The 19,140-nt window shown below is 38.2% G+C and overlaps 1 protein-coding gene across 1 annotated transcript in view; it reads left to right on the forward strand.

The window, feature by feature from the left end:
• zswim6 (zinc finger, SWIM-type containing 6) overlaps window positions 1-19,140 on the forward strand; it is a 49,073-nt gene that overhangs the window by 8,827 nt on the left and 21,106 nt on the right. The window contains exons 2-4 of the mRNA XM_031734331.2: window positions 16,969-17,325; window positions 18,462-18,610; window positions 18,908-19,058. Coding sequence (XP_031590191.2) covers window positions 16,969-17,325; window positions 18,462-18,610; window positions 18,908-19,058 — 657 coding nt within the window. The remainder of the gene's footprint in view (window positions 1-16,968; window positions 17,326-18,461; window positions 18,611-18,907; window positions 19,059-19,140) is intronic.

Here is a 19,140-nt window from a genome sequence, read left to right on the forward strand (position 1 = left end):
TGTGCACTTATCTGGACAAAGACATGTGCATTTGATTTGATTTGATTTGACTTGATTTTTTTAAGCAGTAAAAGATTCCCCAGCAATAATGTCCTGGTTCACATGGAGGTGAGGTAATGTAACTGACCCAGTATCTGTGTTGGTGTATGGAGGTGCTACAACTGTCAGAGAGACTGCTAATGCTTCATTTGTAATGCATAAGGTATAAACCTATTGGAGTTGTACTGAAAAGGGAAATGATGGGATCATTGTGTATTTGTCAAATTAAGTAGCAAATTCCTATGTAATTGCTGTAATTGTTCATTTAATCTCTCCAGGTGTTACACTACTTTATTTAAGCACAGCATCTTTACTGCAGGATATCATAAAATGATGTTTTATTTTGTAAATTATGGATGATTAGAGAGATGGCCTTGCAATAATAAAACTAATAATAATGATGAGGGTAATCACTACTGCAAATACTTTGACTTGAAATTGAAAAAATTTTTAAGTGAGTATTTTTCTCTTTAGCAAACAGAATAGACTTAATAAAAGTAACACCCTAGTTCACTGGTGGTGGCACAAATGTAGATCCCACTGGTGCAGCGCTAAAATGTGCCATTGTTTCAATGTCAGTGTTTAATAAACTCAGAGGAAAGACTTCTACAAAAAAAGTGATTATAAACACTTAATACACAAATGTTATGGAAATTTAGAGTAGGTCTCTTCTCATTAGTAGCCATCAAATGTCCACCCAGAATCTTGAAGCTTAGTTTCGGCATTGTTTCCAAAATTATATTCAAAATATGCCCTGTGTGTAATGTAAAAGCATGCAGATTAGCTGGATTATCATTCTAGTCTATATGTAGGAATGATGGGGCGGATTCAAATTTAAGTATCGGTGTGTGTCTTTCCTGCGTTTGAACCTGCTCTGCTAGATAACGATTTTACCGTCTGCTCTCATTATCTATATGTCTGTGCATGTTTGACTCCGGGAGAGAAGTTGTCAAAGTGTTTGCTTAGTCAAATTCACAAAGTACCCAGACTGTGTGTGAAATAACGTAAAACCATTGACTGCTGTACCCGTGACTATTTACTTCCTGTCTTTACTCGGGATCTACCGCCTACTTTCAGTTTGTTATTCCGCCTCTTTGCATGCTCCACCTTGGCACTTTTGTCTGCATCTGTAATAACAAGCAAATGATCTTGTTCTCCTGGTCCAACTGTCATCTCTTGCTTTTCCCCAAACTTCATCACAGCTCCCAAGTTTCACTGACTCATAAATACGAGTGCCTTGGAGCTTTAAAAGTATGTCATGTTGAAACTTGGACAAGTAGAACCAGGTTTTAAGGCTCGTCCTGAAACTATTTGTCTGAGGACTTGAGCTTATTGTTGATCTAATGTGAAAATATTTCCTGATGAAAAAACATTGAACAAACAGTTTACTTTTCAACCAGAAATACCAATCATTATGAAGATTGGCTGCCTATTGTTTGGATGGTGCAGTGTTCGCTGGACCAAACTAGCTATATGAACTCTGTACTTTGTGCTGAAGGAAATTGTTATGTGTTGTATGCTGTTTTCTAAAACCAGCATACAACAAAAACGAAATCAGTAGAAGCTGAAATATCTCATATGTCAGTTTCAAACATACAGAATCTTACATATTCTTTACGCTCTCAGGTGTCTTTCATAGAGTTGTATACTGAGAGCCCCATCCCCAATTCAAGTAACAAATGTTCTTTTATTGTTACTTGAATTGGGGATGGGAGAACTAAATCATATTCTCATATTCTTAATTAGTAAATGTGTTTCCCTAAACTCTTTCTTGTTTTATACTATTAAATTTTACACCATTTCTACTTCAAAATTTTTTAAGTTAAAATCATTAAATACAGTATCTGGCATTTTTATATTCTTGTATGTTATGATAGATTAATAAATTGACTTTTAAACTATTGGTTACAGTTAAATCAAAGACAACCCAATTATTTTCAGCTTGTTTGACTTATTTTTCATTCATATATTTCACAGTAATACATTAAAATAAATTTTATATAAAGAAATAAGATTTTTCTCTTTTATGTTGCCTCCTGAAAGTAGTATTCTACTGATGATCCTCAATTGTATTATGGAAGAAGTCAAAGCCATTTAAAAAGACTGACTAAGAAGCTAAAAGGGAATTGATTAAAGATGCAGATTCTAAAACCAGTTTTAGTGGTCTTTAGTATTTTTCACTTTCACTTTTTTGTGTGGTTTTTTTTTTTTTTTTAAGACTTTTTTTTTTTTTAATTTAAGAAAGAAACTCTTGAGTCTTTTTGTTCATCCATGCCCTAATACTGCATAGTATATTTTTCTTTCTGTTAGACCATCAAATTGTATAAAAGCAGTTTGTACTGCAGGTTTTTTGTCAAACATGAGAACTATAAAGGAGTCACTGGGTGCTTCATACAACCGTTGAAGTGGTGCTCTACATGAGACTGCTCTTTTATGTCTAGAAACACCGGAGCGTGCCATTAAGTGATAGCAATATGATGAAACTGTAATAATTTGAATGCACCCGTCTATCAGTTGCTTTAATTGCTTATACGACTTCACCTCAGGGATGACACAAGTTCTCACAAGCCCTGCTAAGTCATCCAGTTTATTTCTGCACAAACTGGGTATGCCTGGCATGCGTCTACAAGTTGAGTCATTGTTTTCATCTGTTAAAGATGAGTAATGTCAGTACTTGTGATGGAAACGGGATGCACTTGAAAACCGCATCGACTGGGCTTTAATGCAGTTTAAAGCAGGGAGCGGCGGCAGAGCAGGGAGGGAGGGCTGATTAGATGAATGTGTGCAACTGCACGCTGGAGGAAGTTTCAAGTGTTCCAACTCCCTCTAAAGTAAAAGCACAGAAGTATTATCAACAAAATGCACTCAGAGTCCTGAAGAAAAATTAGATCATTAATTCTGATACAATTATTGATATTTGAAGATGACCAAACTTCTTCTTTTATACTTCTTTGGTGCTACAAGATTTGCTTATTTACCTAAATTCACGCTCTTGTGTTTTCCCCTTACTTATCTATCTTTTCCTTTCTTAAATTCAACCCCGTCTTTTTTTTTTTTTTTAATTGACCAGAAGGTAATGTATTAATTAGTGAGGTTTGGACACACTCTTTGATTGCACTATAGAACTTTATTACTAGCCCTAGAGTCATTAGAGTAATTTTAGATACAGTAGTTTGGTATTGCCTCGGAGTGAACACTCATTGGTCCTTTAACCTACCCTAACTCTGTATTTTGGATAAAGGCAAAACAGAACTTTTTTTCAAAATGTATTTAGGGGGTAGGTTCAAATACTTTTGATGTGTTACAAAAATTACATATAGTATGATTGCTCAGGTTTACAGCTAGAGTTTGTGGCTGTGGCTGATGATGTCTTACATCTCTGAGGGTTAAAAGTCTTGGGTTTTTTTTTTATTTGTGTGTGTGTTGCTTGGTTTTTTTTGTTTTGTTTCTTTTAAGCAGTTGTTCCAAACCCCAACGATTGATTTTAGAACCTGTAAATGACAAACGTCTGCCATTCTGTTCTTGCCAAATGACCTAAATAATCAATTGATTGCCAAAACACTTGCCATTTGAGTCTGTTTCCAATTAACCGTTTAACTAACCGTAGCCACTAACCAAAGATGTAGCAATGGAATAAAATGAAATGACGCGGAGTAGAATTGCAAAAGAAAACATTCTCATGTAAAACGCTTCATTTTGTTAAAGGAGAGTGAGTTAGTACTAGTTTAAGCAGCCAGTGAGCAGCAAGGCTGCTCCAGCTGGTGACTGAGATGCAGAACAGAAAGAGGAGGTATTCAGACAGATAACAGAGGAACAGCGAGACAACAGAAACCAAAATACCTGCAGAGTGATCAGTTGGACAGTAGCTCAGTGTGATTATAGTGTTGTTTATTTTACAGTCCTGTCACACCTGCTCTTTAAGCACACAGATATTCTTGCTCCAGAAATGTTGAGCAAGCCGTATAGTGTGTTTAGCCCAAACAGAAATGAGGCTGAGGGTGTGTAACTCTGGTTTGATGTGCTGCCATGATAAGGTGTGACCCGCATCCTGTTTTGACAGCGAGGGGCCCCTCCTCTGCCGTGACGTTGTAGGAAAGCATTCTTTTCCTCCTGGAGGCACGCCGTTTGTGACGTTACACTGTGACAGTTAAACAGTCGGTCTGAGACAAAGGCAAGCACAGGGCATGTCGTCAGGCTAACAGTCCAGCACGCGTGTTGCATTCGAACAGTTTTTGATTTGAGTGTTGATTTATTTATTTATATATGAACAAGTAGAGCATGAACCACTGCTTTAAGAGCACAACCTGGTTTGCCATTCTGTCTTTTGATGGGCCTTTAAACTGCACAACAACACATACACCAATGTGTACTTTTTATATTCAAGCACAAATCACAATCTCCAGTAAGGAAAGGAATAAATTAAAGCTTGAAACACTGAACTCAGCAGTATACATAGAGCTTATATATAATGTACAGTATGGCTACAAACCAGTGTCTCAAGGCTGTCTGCAATGTTTCAAGTGAACGTTCCTTTTATTTATAGGAACTTCTAAACTTCTAAATTGTAGAACAGAAGTAGTGCAGCACATCAAGCTGAAGTGTGTGTGTGTGTGTGTGTGTGTGTGTGTGTGTGTGTGTGTGTGTGTGTGTGTGTGTGTGTGTGTGTGTGTGTGTGTGTGTGTGTGTGTGTGTGTGTGTGTGTGTGTGTGTTTTTTTGTTTTGGTTTTTTTTTTCCCCCACTGAGAAAAGTTCAAGCAAACCCAGAGAACATCTGCATCAGCTGAACAGCATTTAAAGAACACAACGGTCATAATGATTCAGAAACTCTGAGTCATCATTTACTTGAACACACAGTATAAGGGAACTGTGCCCTTTTAGTTCTCTCTTTTTGATGTCTCCGGGTTTACTTTGGTAGAAATGTATGCAAACACAGTGTGTGAAAAGTGAGATATGAAAATACGCTTACTGGAAAGGGTTGGCGCAGCCACATTTGGTTTGGTTTAGTCACTTATATTGTTCATGTGACGCCGCTTCAGTGATGCTCTTTTGACTTGCAAGATGCAAATGTTAGTAAAACTCAAGGAGTCTTAGTTGCATACATTCTAAAAGAAGCACCTGACAAAGCCAAGATCTGTTTTAAATTTACTGCCATACATACGCACAACCTATATTGCTGTCGTCAGGCTTTTTGTAACCTCAAGGAATCAACTGGTGTTAGTGCAGAGGTCAATGGTCACAGTGCTTCTAGAAAAGAAAACCTTGTTTGCTGGTGCTGCAGAATCTGGCAGACTGGACTTTGCACGTATACCTTAAGGTTTTTTGTTGGGGTTTTTTGTGGACATGTTAGACTTTTGGTTTAGTTCACCCTTTAAAGCTTTGCACCACCCACATATTTCATTTTCACCGTAGCGAGTAGAAAGAGTCATTATTGGTGTAGTGGTGTATATAAAGATGAGAATAGACAACCTCCCCTGCTCCCCCAATGACGACTTTTAACACCTCAGCATATATCAATAAAGATGTGGTTCGATGGCCATTAGAATAGTTTCCGGGATTTTCCGAGGGTAGCTGCATGGGCAGAGACCACCCTCGCTAACTTGTGATGCAAACCACAACATTCTGTTCTATAAGCGGGCCTGAAGTGTGACACAAACTGCTCATTTCCGAGTATTCCTTACAAAAGGATTATTTTTGTATGAGTCAGTTTCTTCTGAATGATTTTTTTTGGCTGAGTTTCTTCTGAATGATTTGAGTGGGAAATGTGAGGGATAATTCTGTATTTGTTTGAAATGTTTCAGCTGGTTATAGGCTGCACCTGGTGATAGTACTTTAGTACTGATAGTACTGTATAAATAGAAGTAATGATAGTTTCAATATTATAGTGTACTAACAACATTCTAGCAGGGAAATTCCTGGATATAGAAAAACACAATGTTTCCAGTATTTTTTGTTTTTGTTTTTTGTTTTCTTTATTTGTGTTTGGGCAAAGGAAAGTGGAACGGAGCATATTATTATTATTTTTCCAAAACTGACAAACAACTGGGTGTTGAGAAGTTGTTCAGCATAAAACTAGAACACTAAAATGATAGTTTAATTTTTGATATCAAAAAGGTTATTTCTCTCCGTACTTTCATACTGGACACGGAGAATAAAAGTTATGGCCTTGTTGCTGCAACCAGCACATTTCAAAAGGTGCAACTTTCAATTTGAAGGCTAATGTTCTTCATTTCCAGTTTGGATCACACTTTCACACTTGTCACAGTTTCACTACTGCTTGTTGAATAGATTGTGACTGTTTGGAAACAAGTAGGTGTCTTCTATTCAAAAAAAACATACTGTGGTAACCTGCTAGTGACCAGAACAGTCACAAGCAGGTCTTTGGTACTGGGCCATATATCTCTTTGTGACCAATTTCATGCTCGTAACAGCCCCCGACCTCCAGCAACCACCAACAATCACTTCCCAGCTGGTCCCAGAATACACACATTTTACTGGTGAACTGTGGTTACCAGCAAGTCGATTTCACATCAACTTTGAGCGACTGGTGGTTGCCAGATGGTCCCTGACAGGTCTCTAGGCTTGTGTAACTGAGGTTGAAGAACGCCATGAGTGTCGTTGATGGTCGTGGGAAAAGGGCTATATTTTTTCCAAAATAAACCAGTCACAACCAAATTTGAATCCTCTATGACATCTGTTACAATTTTCCTAACAACTGTATAAAAAAAATAAGAATAATGTAAGTATTTTAACTTTTAGATATACTTCTGAGCCTCGTACTTTAACCGAGCACTAGAATTTCATGACACATGTTGTGGTTTTTTTTAAACTAAGGCATTGCTTACACATGTAGTGTATATGTGCTGTCTTTTTTTTTCTCTCTTTATTTTCTTTTGCAGTGACGAAGACAATAATCTCAGGAGATGGTTTGTACTGATTCAGTTAAGGGATATGGTGACATTAAAGAGAAATCAAAATGCAGAAACAGCTGGAGTTGCACCAGCACAGTCCCACCGGAGCAGAAAATATTCAAGTTAACTCTAAGTTAACTTTATCCACTCAGAGATAGTCTGAGCTACTGCCTCTTTCCACATTGACGTTTTTTTCTTCGGTTATTTTTGGTCATTGTCATGGCACATGTGGTCAAAGATACAATGTTAATATTTTAGAGGACTGAGTGTACCTCAGTAGCTGTACAGCAGGTCATCTGCTAATCACAAGGTTGGTCGTTCGATCCCTGTCTCCATACCAAATATTCTTGGGCAAGATACTAACCCCAAGTTACTTGCTGATGCATCCATCAGCGTATGAGTGTGTGTGAATGATAGACAGAGAGCACTTACATATAACAAGCATAGCAAAAAGTGCTTGTATGAATGGGTGAATGAGGCAAGTTGTATTAAGCGCTTTGAGTGCAGCACATATGTATGAATATGTAGCAGCATGTTAAATATCCAACTTTCTGCTTTTTTAAAACAAAGATTAAACAGGTGAGAGAAACATTAGAATTAGAAACTGGATGCAGTGTCAGCTACCCATGCCCTGGCTTCTGCTTCATATTTAGCATACACACATAAAAGAAGTATTGATCTTCTTATCTAGCTACCAGCTCTCAATGTCTCAAAGTGTCAAACAAGTCCTCTCACGTACATGATTCACAGAATATTCACTAATCACATCTTGGAAAACAAGATTTGATCAGCTACAATCAGATCAACATGTAAGCAAACACTAAAAGCTTGCATTTGATTTTATTTATGTCTTTATGGGATTCCTGAGCTCATTAGTGGCAGCAACGCTGTTCTGCAAGGATCTCTGTGGAGACCATGCAGTATCTCAGGGGTGGGAACAAATGGATTTGGAGAGAAGAAGCTCTGGCTGCCTTGCTGATGGTCCTCAGAGGCTAAACAAATGACTTTTGCACAGCACATCGGGAACAGACACCACTCAAACAAATGCTTTTAAATGGGGAAAGATGGGGAAGCAAAGATCCTCTTCTGTCCCTTTAGAAGCTTGTTTTCAAACCTCTCATGGCCATTATTTTTCATCTTAGAAGAGGCACACTTTTAAAATGCTGGTGAAACTGCATGTTTGTCTGTCCATGATCCTCCACGGAGGAGCTAGTTTAATCAGGGAGTGAAACACTGGAGGTTGTTTTCTGATGTATTTTCAACTCACAGCACCATGTGCCCTGTACTCTGTGTGACTTTAGACATTTATACTGTGTAAGAAGAGTCTCTAAAATAAACAAACACCAGAACTAATCGAATTGATTTAACACCGTGTAAGATTTAACTTGTCGCATTATCAGGAAAATCAGTTTCGAGTATCAAAAGTAGAGGTACTCATTACACAGATGATTGGCTGTAAGTAGACCTTAAAAAATCACTATTTTAAGTAAACTAGGAACCTTTGGATTAATAACTATAACTATATGGTAATAATAACTATAACTATATGGTAATATTTTTAGTTTGTAACATCTATCAAAGGTCATTTTGTTCAAAATGAAGGTAGTGATGGTGTTACGGTTACAACTATGATGGCTTAGACTTCAGGATTAATTACTGCGGGTAAGTTGAGATGTTGTGTAAGCTATATATAAGAAAAGAAATGTCCTGCTTAATTTAACATGCGTTCCTAGTACACAAGTACTATATAATACCATGTGTCTATAAATCTATGTTCTGTATCTGATTTAAAAAAAAAAATTTCTTCAGCAGCTCAGTAAAACCAAGGCTGAGAAACGGTAACTTCCCCAGAGGGGCCTCCAACAATACAAGTTTAGCAAGCAGCCGTTTGACAGAACCTGATGAGGCCCTCTCTTGAAAAGGGATTCCATTTTAAAATGTAGATTTATGACATTATCGGGACCAGGAAGCAAATTTTACCCTTAGCTCAAAGAATGCTAGTAAATGATGATGTCAGTTGCAATTACAGATAATTTAATTAAAATATTAGGATTTGCAAGAGTTCACTGACAGTGAATGACATTTGGTGACGACAGCTGAAATAACTGCTGGCTACGCAAAATGGGTTGGCCCTGAATTAAACTTTTCTCTACTTTGACAGCAGAGAAGCGAGTTTCACTGAGAAGAAAGGGTGCTGTCAATTCACATGTGACAAAGTGGTAAATACATATCAGCTGCAAAGTGGCTTGTAGAAGCATAACAAATATGGACAGGCTGAAACAGCTTAAGTAGCACGCTCTATTTAAGATGGTGAGTTTGCTAAGTAGAAGAGTATCAGCTGATGTGACCTGCTATTGAGATCTACTGATCTCAGGATTTTCCTGGATCTTTGTCTAAGTCCGGTCTGAAGGAACACTGTGCTTGATTTATCAAATTTGAAAAGATTTGAATCTACAAAAAACAATATTCTGCAGTTATTCTAGATATCAATATGTTTATTTTTTTTCAGTATTTGGATCTTTTAAAGTCCAAACAATTAATTTAATAATAAAGAAATCATTTGCACTCTAATCAAAATAATAATATAGTCTTTTGCAATTCAAGACTTGGAAAAATGCTTGACTGTTGTGTGTGACACCTGCTCTCATAGTCCTCAAATGGCATTACATGAAGGCAGTAAGGAGTGCAGCATCTCTAAGTGCTTTGATAGTTATGTTCTTAATCGATTCATCTGCTGCTGCTGCTATTAGAGTGGTATGTCGCTGTTAAAAGGCCAGTCTCTCTATCCTTTCACTGCCAGATTAAGTAATTCCAACTGCAGTGGTTCTTTCAAAACCATAAGAGTTTTTTCCCCATCCTCGCTACAGGCCAGACAGGCCTCATTGGAGCCTGAATGGCAGCAGTTAAACTCAAATATCAGCCTATGTCCCCTTTTTATTGCATGGTAAATTGGGCTTCCATGGTTTTTACTGGAAGAGTTGTTTTGGGTTTGTTTTTTTATTTTTATTTTTATTTTTTCTGAGTGATGAGACCGTATGCAATTTCTCATGCATGGTGAAGGTGGCCTCTTGTTTTTCTGACAGTGCTGAGGAATTTCTGTCTGCTCAGTCAAAGGAGGACTCATTTAGCTGTGTAGTATTTCATCGCAGTTTGCTATTTCTACAGTTCTGTTTCAAAAGCAGGACATTGGATACAAGGAAGGAGATCACTGGCTTTGGCTATAGTCTTGTTTTCCCTAACTACCTTTTAGTCACTGTAGGGCTATGAGAACTGGCACAAGGTATGACATTTATCGGCTAGCGTGTGAGATTGATTAGTAGGTTCACGGTGTGAGGAAGGAGCTTTTGGTGTTCACTTAAGAGGAACACAGATTGACCTAGTTAACTCAAATCCTCATTGACCTTATTTCAGGTTTGCCTCCATCAGCTCCTTTCAAGCCCCTTTTTCTAGCAGGTTAACTTATTGACAGTGGCTAACCCAGTCACAAGGGGTGGGGGCAGTGTACTCTTAGTGACACAGCCAGTCTTAGTGGGGAGGATCGCTTCAGGAAGGCCACCTGGCATAAAGATTTTGCCAAATTAAAAACATGAATCATGAAGAATGAGATTTCCATACCGGATTGGTCTGGGCCCGGGCTTACAACCTCTGCCTCCAGTTTTGTTGGCCAATGGGGTGCCAGTGGAAACTGTGCTCCTATTAGCTACAGACTAATGAAGAGGACAAGGGGGAAAGGCATGTTTGAAGACAGTTAAAGAGAAGGAAGGGGCTTCAAATGTAAGGGCTGTGTTGGTAAAGGGAAAGAGATGTTTGTTATGATGGAGAGAAGGATTTGGGAATGCTAGGCTAGGCAAGGGTTGAAATGGGTATGTAGTATGAGTATGTATGAGTATTATAAGAGGGACAGCTCAGGTTTTGGGCATGTGTAAAGGAAGGTTACTGAATAAATTTGACAAAGAATGTTGATTATGGAGTTCCCTTTAATGGTTGCCACCACCATCAAGCTGTTAAAGAAAAGAAGAATACCTTATAAACGGTGGCTCTTTCATGTACAGTAACATATTAAATACTAACTTTGCATTAAAATAAAAAGTAGAATTAACATAGATTGTATTTCTTGTCCTCTCAGTCCAGAAAATATTATGCCTCAGCATTGTTGACCTTTGATCTTGTCACCTATAGTGTGATATTATGGTGTATTTAACATATAATTTAATCTGAAACAAGTTCATCTTTAAATACATTTCTCTAAGTTTCTCCTGAGATACTAAATTCACAAGAATGGGTCTAGGAGGATAAACCATAAATATATCGCTGACAGCTACTGATGTTGCCAGGTGGGAAGTGTATATTAAAAAATAAAAAAAAGAAGATAAAAAAAATGCCTCTAATTTAAATTCTGCAATTAATATTTTTGTTGTCTACATACAACCTTTTTAGCTTGAGCTAGGTAACTTGCTAGGTAGCAGTGGTCTCAAGCATAGCAACATTCATAAGGATTACATTAACCAGTAAAAAGCCATCACCCACACCTGTTTATGATTCATATGGAAAACATGAAAAAGAAATGGTATTGTGATGGTATTGCACTATAGCGCTTGTTAATAAGTGCTGTAGTGCAAGTTCTTAAGTATAAGAAATAAAATCAGACTGGCTTTCACTCATAATGCAAGGAAATTGCATAATAACACAACATCCCATTCATTACCCTTAACATTTTTATTCTGTCTTGCAAAAAAAACAAACAAATGATGAAATCATGAATTTGTTAGAAAAATGTGTTGATCCAATCAACTGCTAGAAATAATGAATCACAAAAATCGATTAGGATTAGTGGCTATACCATAAAGCTCTGAAAGTACAAGCTGATCTAAAACCAGTAATTAAAGACAGAATGTGATGAGTCCACTGTGACTATCGATTGGTTGTTTACTGTTCCTTCCTACAGCCCCAGAGGCACCTCGGTATCTCTATGGGTGAGGGATTAGGTTCCCCATTGTCACCAGAACCAACACACAATGCACACACTGATAAAGTCAAGATACCACCTTGGCTGAAATCCTTGGCCACACTGCGGTGACTTACCCCTTACAGCCACAATTTCAGTGCGCGACAAAGCTCACAGTTGCTGGCACAAACGCCTTCTGAGGCTGAACTCTACATAGAGCTGAGCTACTGCTGTTTCACGGGCTAACATCCTATGCCTGTTTTCAACCACTGCCCCCCTCCTCTGTATAAGCCGTCTCTATAGGATTCACTGAATCCTATAGAGACAGCTTAACAGGGGGTGAAGTGTTAAACCTCAATTTTGCGAGCGAGTGTATTCAGGGTATCTGCAGCTCTATTTATATCTGAAGAAGCAATTTTCTTTTAAAAGTAAGTTTCTTTTTAAACAGCATGTACGATGGCCCTTAATGCACTGAGGCGTATTCAGATGCACCAAAACAAACAAAGAAAGCATCTTCACTAATATGACAAGCACGTATGCAGTATGTACTTGCTAAAAGAGGTTTGCTTACTATTGAAAACTAAACCAGCATTATGTGCGGAATGTACATTGCAGATAATGCTAACAGCCTCCCACAATATTATTATTTGGTCCTGCTTTAGTTTTTTTCTGCACATAAACATTACAAAATAAAATGAAAATATAGTATTAAATATTATTTTTCCCTAATTGTTCTGAAACAATTAGTTAGATTAAGCTGTTTAATCTTTGCTGGATTTCAGACAGTGGTGGAAAAATAAGGTTCTATCTCAACACTTCTATTAATTTGGTCATCGTTTTTTTTGTTTTTGTTTGTTTGTTTTTTTTAATGTCAAGCTCTTTCAGTCGTCTTCCTGAAACAAAGCCCCAGAGGCCTCACTCATATAAGGCTAGATGCTCGTTAATGACCCCCCTAGAAACCACATTTCTCTAGAGAAATAAAATTTGTTCCCGATTGGTTGGCGTGTGGTTGCAGGAGATTCCTTGCTGTCGCTGGGTGAAATTAGTTTCAGAGGGGGTGCTGCACCAGCAGATTGTGGTGTTTGCCTGTAGTTTTCATAGAAGATGCCCACATATATGCCAACAGTCACTGAGTGATAGTGAAACTTGAAAAAGTGCGTCGCAAACCAGAATTGGGAAATTCAAAGTAAAAGTTTTGTCTTATTGTTGAAACCAACATGTTTCAAAAGGAGCAGCTTTTACTTTAAGAACAAATGCACTCTCTTTCTGGTTTGTGTTAATTTCACTAACACTTAGCAAGTAGTTGGTGAGCATTTGCAGATAAATCGACATCTTACGCACCGACCTTGTTGCAACTTACAACTGTGAGGAAATGAAGAGTGGTTGAGTCTGTTTGTGACTTCTCTTGCAAAGAGTTGCAACCAGTTTCATCTAGGGTCAGCAAGCAACCTCAAGATGAGCCAGTGGTGGCGTCGAGGGCTTGTTGGGTACTTGTACAGTAGAAGACCTCCATTACAGCATTTACCTTGAAATTACGACTTGACACTGGCAAACTGCAGAATCATTACACAGAAAACAAACTGGTAGTATGCTTTAGTTCCAGGGTTCCTAAAGTGCCCCAAAGACCAATAGCAGTCCTTGAGATTTCATTCATGGAGAGCTCTTATATTTAGCAGCGCAGAATTAGGGGTAAATGTACCAACCACTTTTCTAGTGGTCAAAGTGGAATAAATTACCACAACAGTAACTATCACCCCCCTAAATGGACGCATAGGAAACATGAATGAAAAGTCTTTCAACTGTGCATTTCTCCTGCGTCACATCTCCAGCTTTAGTTCTTAAAATGCTCCAGACTAGTTTCCTGATGTGTCGGGAGGGAAGGAGTTAAGTTTGGTTGCTATGTGGTGTACAGAGCTGTATTATGCAAGCTGTGAAGAGCAGACAGAGAGAGCGAGGAAGTGCATTACAGAATGCTGAGCTCAGGGCTTTGGCTCGCCGCCAAGCAACTCCTGCATGTGCTCACTGACACACTCAGCTGAGGGCATACCGATTTTTCCAGCAGCACAGTGGTGGCCTCCTCCCTCCTCTCGAGTCACTCTCTTTCTGTTACGTCAGTGGTTCAGCTGTAGGCCAGGCATGACTGGGGCAGGGCGGCGTAACAGAGAGCACCACACATTTCATCTCGCGTGTGTGTGTCTGTATAAAAAAAAAGACAGGATGTGGACTGGTGGTTGTGTGGTTGACTGAGTGTCTGCTCAGCTGGAAAAGCAGAAAGAACTGAAACACCTTAGTTTTTTTTCTCTTTTCTATTTCTATACAAGTTTCACTCTCAGATATTGTCTTGTAGTCCTTCCGCCTCTTTTGTTTTTTCTCACAAAGCACCATCACATCTGCAGACAAACACCTACTCTTGTTTGCTTCTTTTACCGAGCAAGGGAACATCCGATTTTGATGTTGCAACTGCAGAACTTGTATTCAGCACTAACATTAATAGCTATAAATATGTGACCACATGCGTCATAGCGATATTGCTGCAAATACTCATAGCTGTGACACAGATTTAGTGCTGTCCATAAAAACACTTGCGCCTCTCTCAATCTCTCTTCTTTTTAGTTTAATCTCTCGTTTCAAAGAAGTTGAGCCGCAAATTTTACATTTATGATGTCATTCAATGTAGAAAGGCTTTGAAAACATTTTTGCATTTATTTAACAGTAAACAAATTGGTACTATGAGATTTGGTGACAAAAAGTGAACTTGCAGGGAGTAGAACACTCGTGCTCACTTACTGTACTCTGGGTTTTGTTGGTGTGCCATTACTTGGCCTGAAAAGACCAGGAGCTGATAGCTAATGTTAGCTAATGTTAGCTAAAGTTAGCTAGCCTCTGGTCTTGCTCTTTTTCAACTCATGCAGCCTTTGCACAAGCTAAATGATTGCTGACAGTACAGAAAGTGTTTTGGAATCTCCCTAATATGCTTAAAGCAGACTTATAATGCTAGTTTCCAGTTCACTATTTTTATTCTTGGACTCTATTGCTGACTCACAATTGAAATATGTATATGTATCCCATTAGTTCATCCTCTGTCTGAAAAAAAGAAGCTTTTTTTTAGCTCTGTTCCCTCTATCTTAAAGCCAACTTTGTTCTGACTGACTGCCTGCTCTTGACAAACAGAAAGTTCGTACGTGGGGCTTCTGTCCTCACAGTCAGAGATATATGCCTGAGATGACCGGATATCATACAGATACAGTTAGAATAAGGAATATAATGGTGTGTGTGTGTGTGTGTGTGTGTGTGGTTGTGTGTGGTTGTGTGTGTTTGAGTCTTCGTTGAATATCTTAATATCACTTGTCTCATTTCTAAAGAGATATGATTTAAATCTCTTTCTCTCTCTTTCAAACGATTACTTAAACTCCCCCATAGACAGCATCTGACAGAAGGTTGGCTCTTTGATGCATTTCCCATTTTCCTTGGCTCAAGCGACCATCTAATAATGCTGTCTGTCATCTGTCACTGTCTGGCATGGAGGCTTATCAGCCTCCCAGTTGGCCACGTTACATGATTTTCAGTTTGAATGACAACATGATGCAAGACGTACATCATGCCCCTGCGATTCGAGGTCTAAATAAGCCACTGTTCTGCTCGTGTATCGTAAAATGAGCTGTGCATGTGCTCCCTGTTGTAAGATTAAAACAGTACAGACTAAATGAAAATGTTTATATCAGTTTAGCTCTGGCTGAGCTTATGAAACCATCTGTCATCAACTGATAACCCACTAACTCGGTCAGATTGTCCATTTATTCTAATTACAGAAGAATTTTACCCATAAAGTACTTGTTGCATTGTCATATTCTGCCAAAACATGTCCATCTGTTATGGCTCTCAAAACTCAACACAATATTTAAAACTCACTCCCACGTAGTGTTGCTGTTCTTTTAAAGCTGTATTTGTCACATTTGACTTTTATTTATGTTTTTCCCTGTCAAAACCCCTAAGCTGGGAAGAGTAAGTTCAAGGTCACATTCACATTAAAATACGTTTTTTAATTCTTTTTTTCCCCAAACACACAGAGGCCTGTACATTTTGGCCATGAGAGGGCCATAGGTTCAGAATACAATAACAGTTCTCAGTGCCTGTGAATGATCCTGTCATTGCTGAAGTGCTGTTCAGGGTAAGGTAAACACTAAAGGTGTTGTGGAAAGGAAATGAAAAGGAAATGAGAATATTTTGGTCTTTGCACTCAGTCGTGCCCTTTACCTTTTTTGTGTCCATTTTTTTTCACCTGGGCAGCACTTTGTCAATCACGTGAAATTAAGGTAGAACCAAAGAACGAGAATAGGATCATTCTGAACAACATCCAAAGATAAAAATAGTTGTATGAAGGGATACATTTGTAGTGAATTATTACCATAATCTGGCAACTCATTGTTTAACTGACTGTTTTGGAATACTCTCACTACCTCCTTAATGCCAAAAAGTAGTTATATTATATAGTATAATATGTTACCAAACATATATTATATGATATTATTGTATTGGATACAATTATAACAACAATAAGCTTCAATTCACTTTAAGTTTTATTTAAAAAGTCCTAGAACACATATTTGTCTGAAGGTACCTTATATTGTAAGGGCAACTGGCCTTTTCTCTAAAAAAAATAAAAATGAATATTTTAAGTCCTATAGAGTGTAAACAGTTAAGGACCCAGCACCGATCCTTGTGGTACTCCATTATTTTGTATATTGTAAGGAACATGTTTTTTTTTTTGTTTTTGTTTTTTTGTTAAGATGTTGGCCAGTCATTTTGTTTAACTTCCAAAGGTTTAAGATACCAGTTTGTTTCTGTTGTACCAATGTGCTCTGGGTAGCTCAGTAGATGTTGCACGAGACTTTTAATCTCGAAATTGTGGGTTTGAGTTCCATGCTGGATGCAGGTTTGTTGGAAATTATAAATAAACAAAGTACATCTCTTATTTTAATTTTAAGCCGTGGATTGTGATTATGTACATGGTGAAATTATGTACATGAAAATACATGGTGCGATTCATTTCTAATAGTCATTTCTGTCTCTTTGCAGGTTTTCACCTCAGTGGCACAGTAAGGGAACCCGCTACACCCTCTGAGCCAGAGCTAGTCTGCAATGTGAGCGTCAGCTTCGACCGCTGCAAAATCACAGCAGTGACATGCAGCTGCGGCAACAAGGACATTTTTTACTGTGCCCACGTTGTGGCACTCTCACTGTACCGAGTACGGAAGCCAGAGCAGGTCAAACTGCGCCTGCCCATCTCAGAGACTCTATTCCAAATGAACAGAGATCAACTGCAGAAGTTTGTTCAGTACCTAATCACAGTGCATCACACAGATGTGCTGCCGACAGCACAGAAGCTGGCAGATGAAATACTGTCACAGAACTCAGAGATCAACCAGGTCCACGGTGAGTGGAGGCACTGCTCTGAGGGTGGTTTGTGATTTTAGACAAAGAGCAGGCTGACCCTAAACACAGAAACAGACACAAATAAATCCAGGTACCTGGATTAGATTAGATTTTCTTCATCTTCCGTCAGTGGATGTCCAGTTGTCATCTCCATATGTACTGTGTATGTAAGTGCACCTGTACTACAGCATACAAGAAGGAGACATTCTTTGTGTGTATTTGTGATACATTGTGACACATAATTCACCAATTCATATATATTTGAGCAAACTTCTGCCTGAATACATTATCTTATGTTAAAAAACTCTCTTGTATATGTAGCTTTAGTATCTTAAAATTAAACTGAAAATTACCTTCTTGAACAAATTATCTGCCTGAAAATGTACCTGTGTGTTTTTGAATTACATTAGTATTAATGGTCTTATGTACATTGTTGTACAGAGCAGAAAAAATTTAAAGTAGTGCTGCAGCTAACTATGATTTAATTTTACTGCTGAAACTGTTGCCTGTACTGATGAATCATTTTACCCTTAAAATGTCAGAACATCATGAAATTGTCCATTTTAACTTCCTGAATCCCAGGTTGACAAAGTAAATCTTTTAAGTATTTTACAATACAGTATATGAATGTTTAAATTATGATTTAAATGACTGGTTATCAGAATATGAGGGTGACTAAGTGTGTACATATAGTGGAACATATTTAGCATAAACCTTATGGATTATATATTCCCTGGAGTTGGGTGTTAAGCGTTAGAAATGAAGGATGCACTCCTTGCTCATGTAGAATGCTTATTGTTGCAGATTTTGCAGTATTTTCACTATTGATCAGCATTTAAGCTTGCACAGCACTAATGCTTTAATGCAAAAGGTAAACTAGTAGATATGCTGATGGTGGCATATTCATTTTGTGCTCTTCCCTGAAAAGACACTTGTTTGGAAATCAGTGCAAGTTGTTTAAGCATTGTTTAAAAATAATAAGACCATATGCATTAATGGACATACGAATATATTAGTACTTGTGCTTTTGACGCTTTCACATTACATACTCTTTTGCACTGCATCAAATCAGTTTTTTATGAGGACATCTAGTTGTTGTTAAGAGTTACTGACTTATTCATTTTCATTCACTGCAGGAGCTCCTGATCCAACAGCGGGGGCAAGTGTGGATGACGAGAACTGTTGGCATCTGGACGAGGAGCAAGTCCAGGAACAGGTCAAGCTCTTTCTCTCCCAGGGCGGGTACCATGGCTCAGGAAAGCAGCTCAACTTACTGTTCAGCAAGGTACTGACCCTCTAATCACATCATGTCTTATATGTATGGTGATTTTGTTGATTTTATGTATATTTTTTCTGATACTCTACAAGCTATTTGCACTGATGGTCAAAAAACCTTCCAAATTTAATACCTAAAGGGGTACCAGAATGATCCATGCTTGGTCTTTTATCATTTACATTAAAAGTGTTTTATTTCTTTGGTGAAATTAAAATAATCCGGAACTGTCATCTTGATTTTGATCCTATTACCTGATTAAATAAAAGTGATATATACCGTTTACTCACAGTGACGTTGTCTCTGCAGGTGAGAGAGATGCTGAAGATGAGGGACTCCAATGGAGCTCGCATGTTAACACTGATCACAGAGCAGTTCATGGGTGACCCTAGATTGGCGCTGTGGAGGCAACAGGGGACGGCCATGACTGACAAGTACAGGCAGCTGTGGGACGAACTAGGTACAGTGATAACAGGCACACAAACTGAATTTCAACCAATTTGTAGCAGCTTTAGTGTGTGAGCGGCTACAGTGCACTTCAA

This window comes from Oreochromis aureus, linkage group 7, assembly GCF_013358895.1.
Source record: "Oreochromis aureus strain Israel breed Guangdong linkage group 7, ZZ_aureus, whole genome shotgun sequence".
Taxonomy (NCBI): Eukaryota; Metazoa; Chordata; class Actinopteri; order Cichliformes; family Cichlidae; genus Oreochromis; species Oreochromis aureus.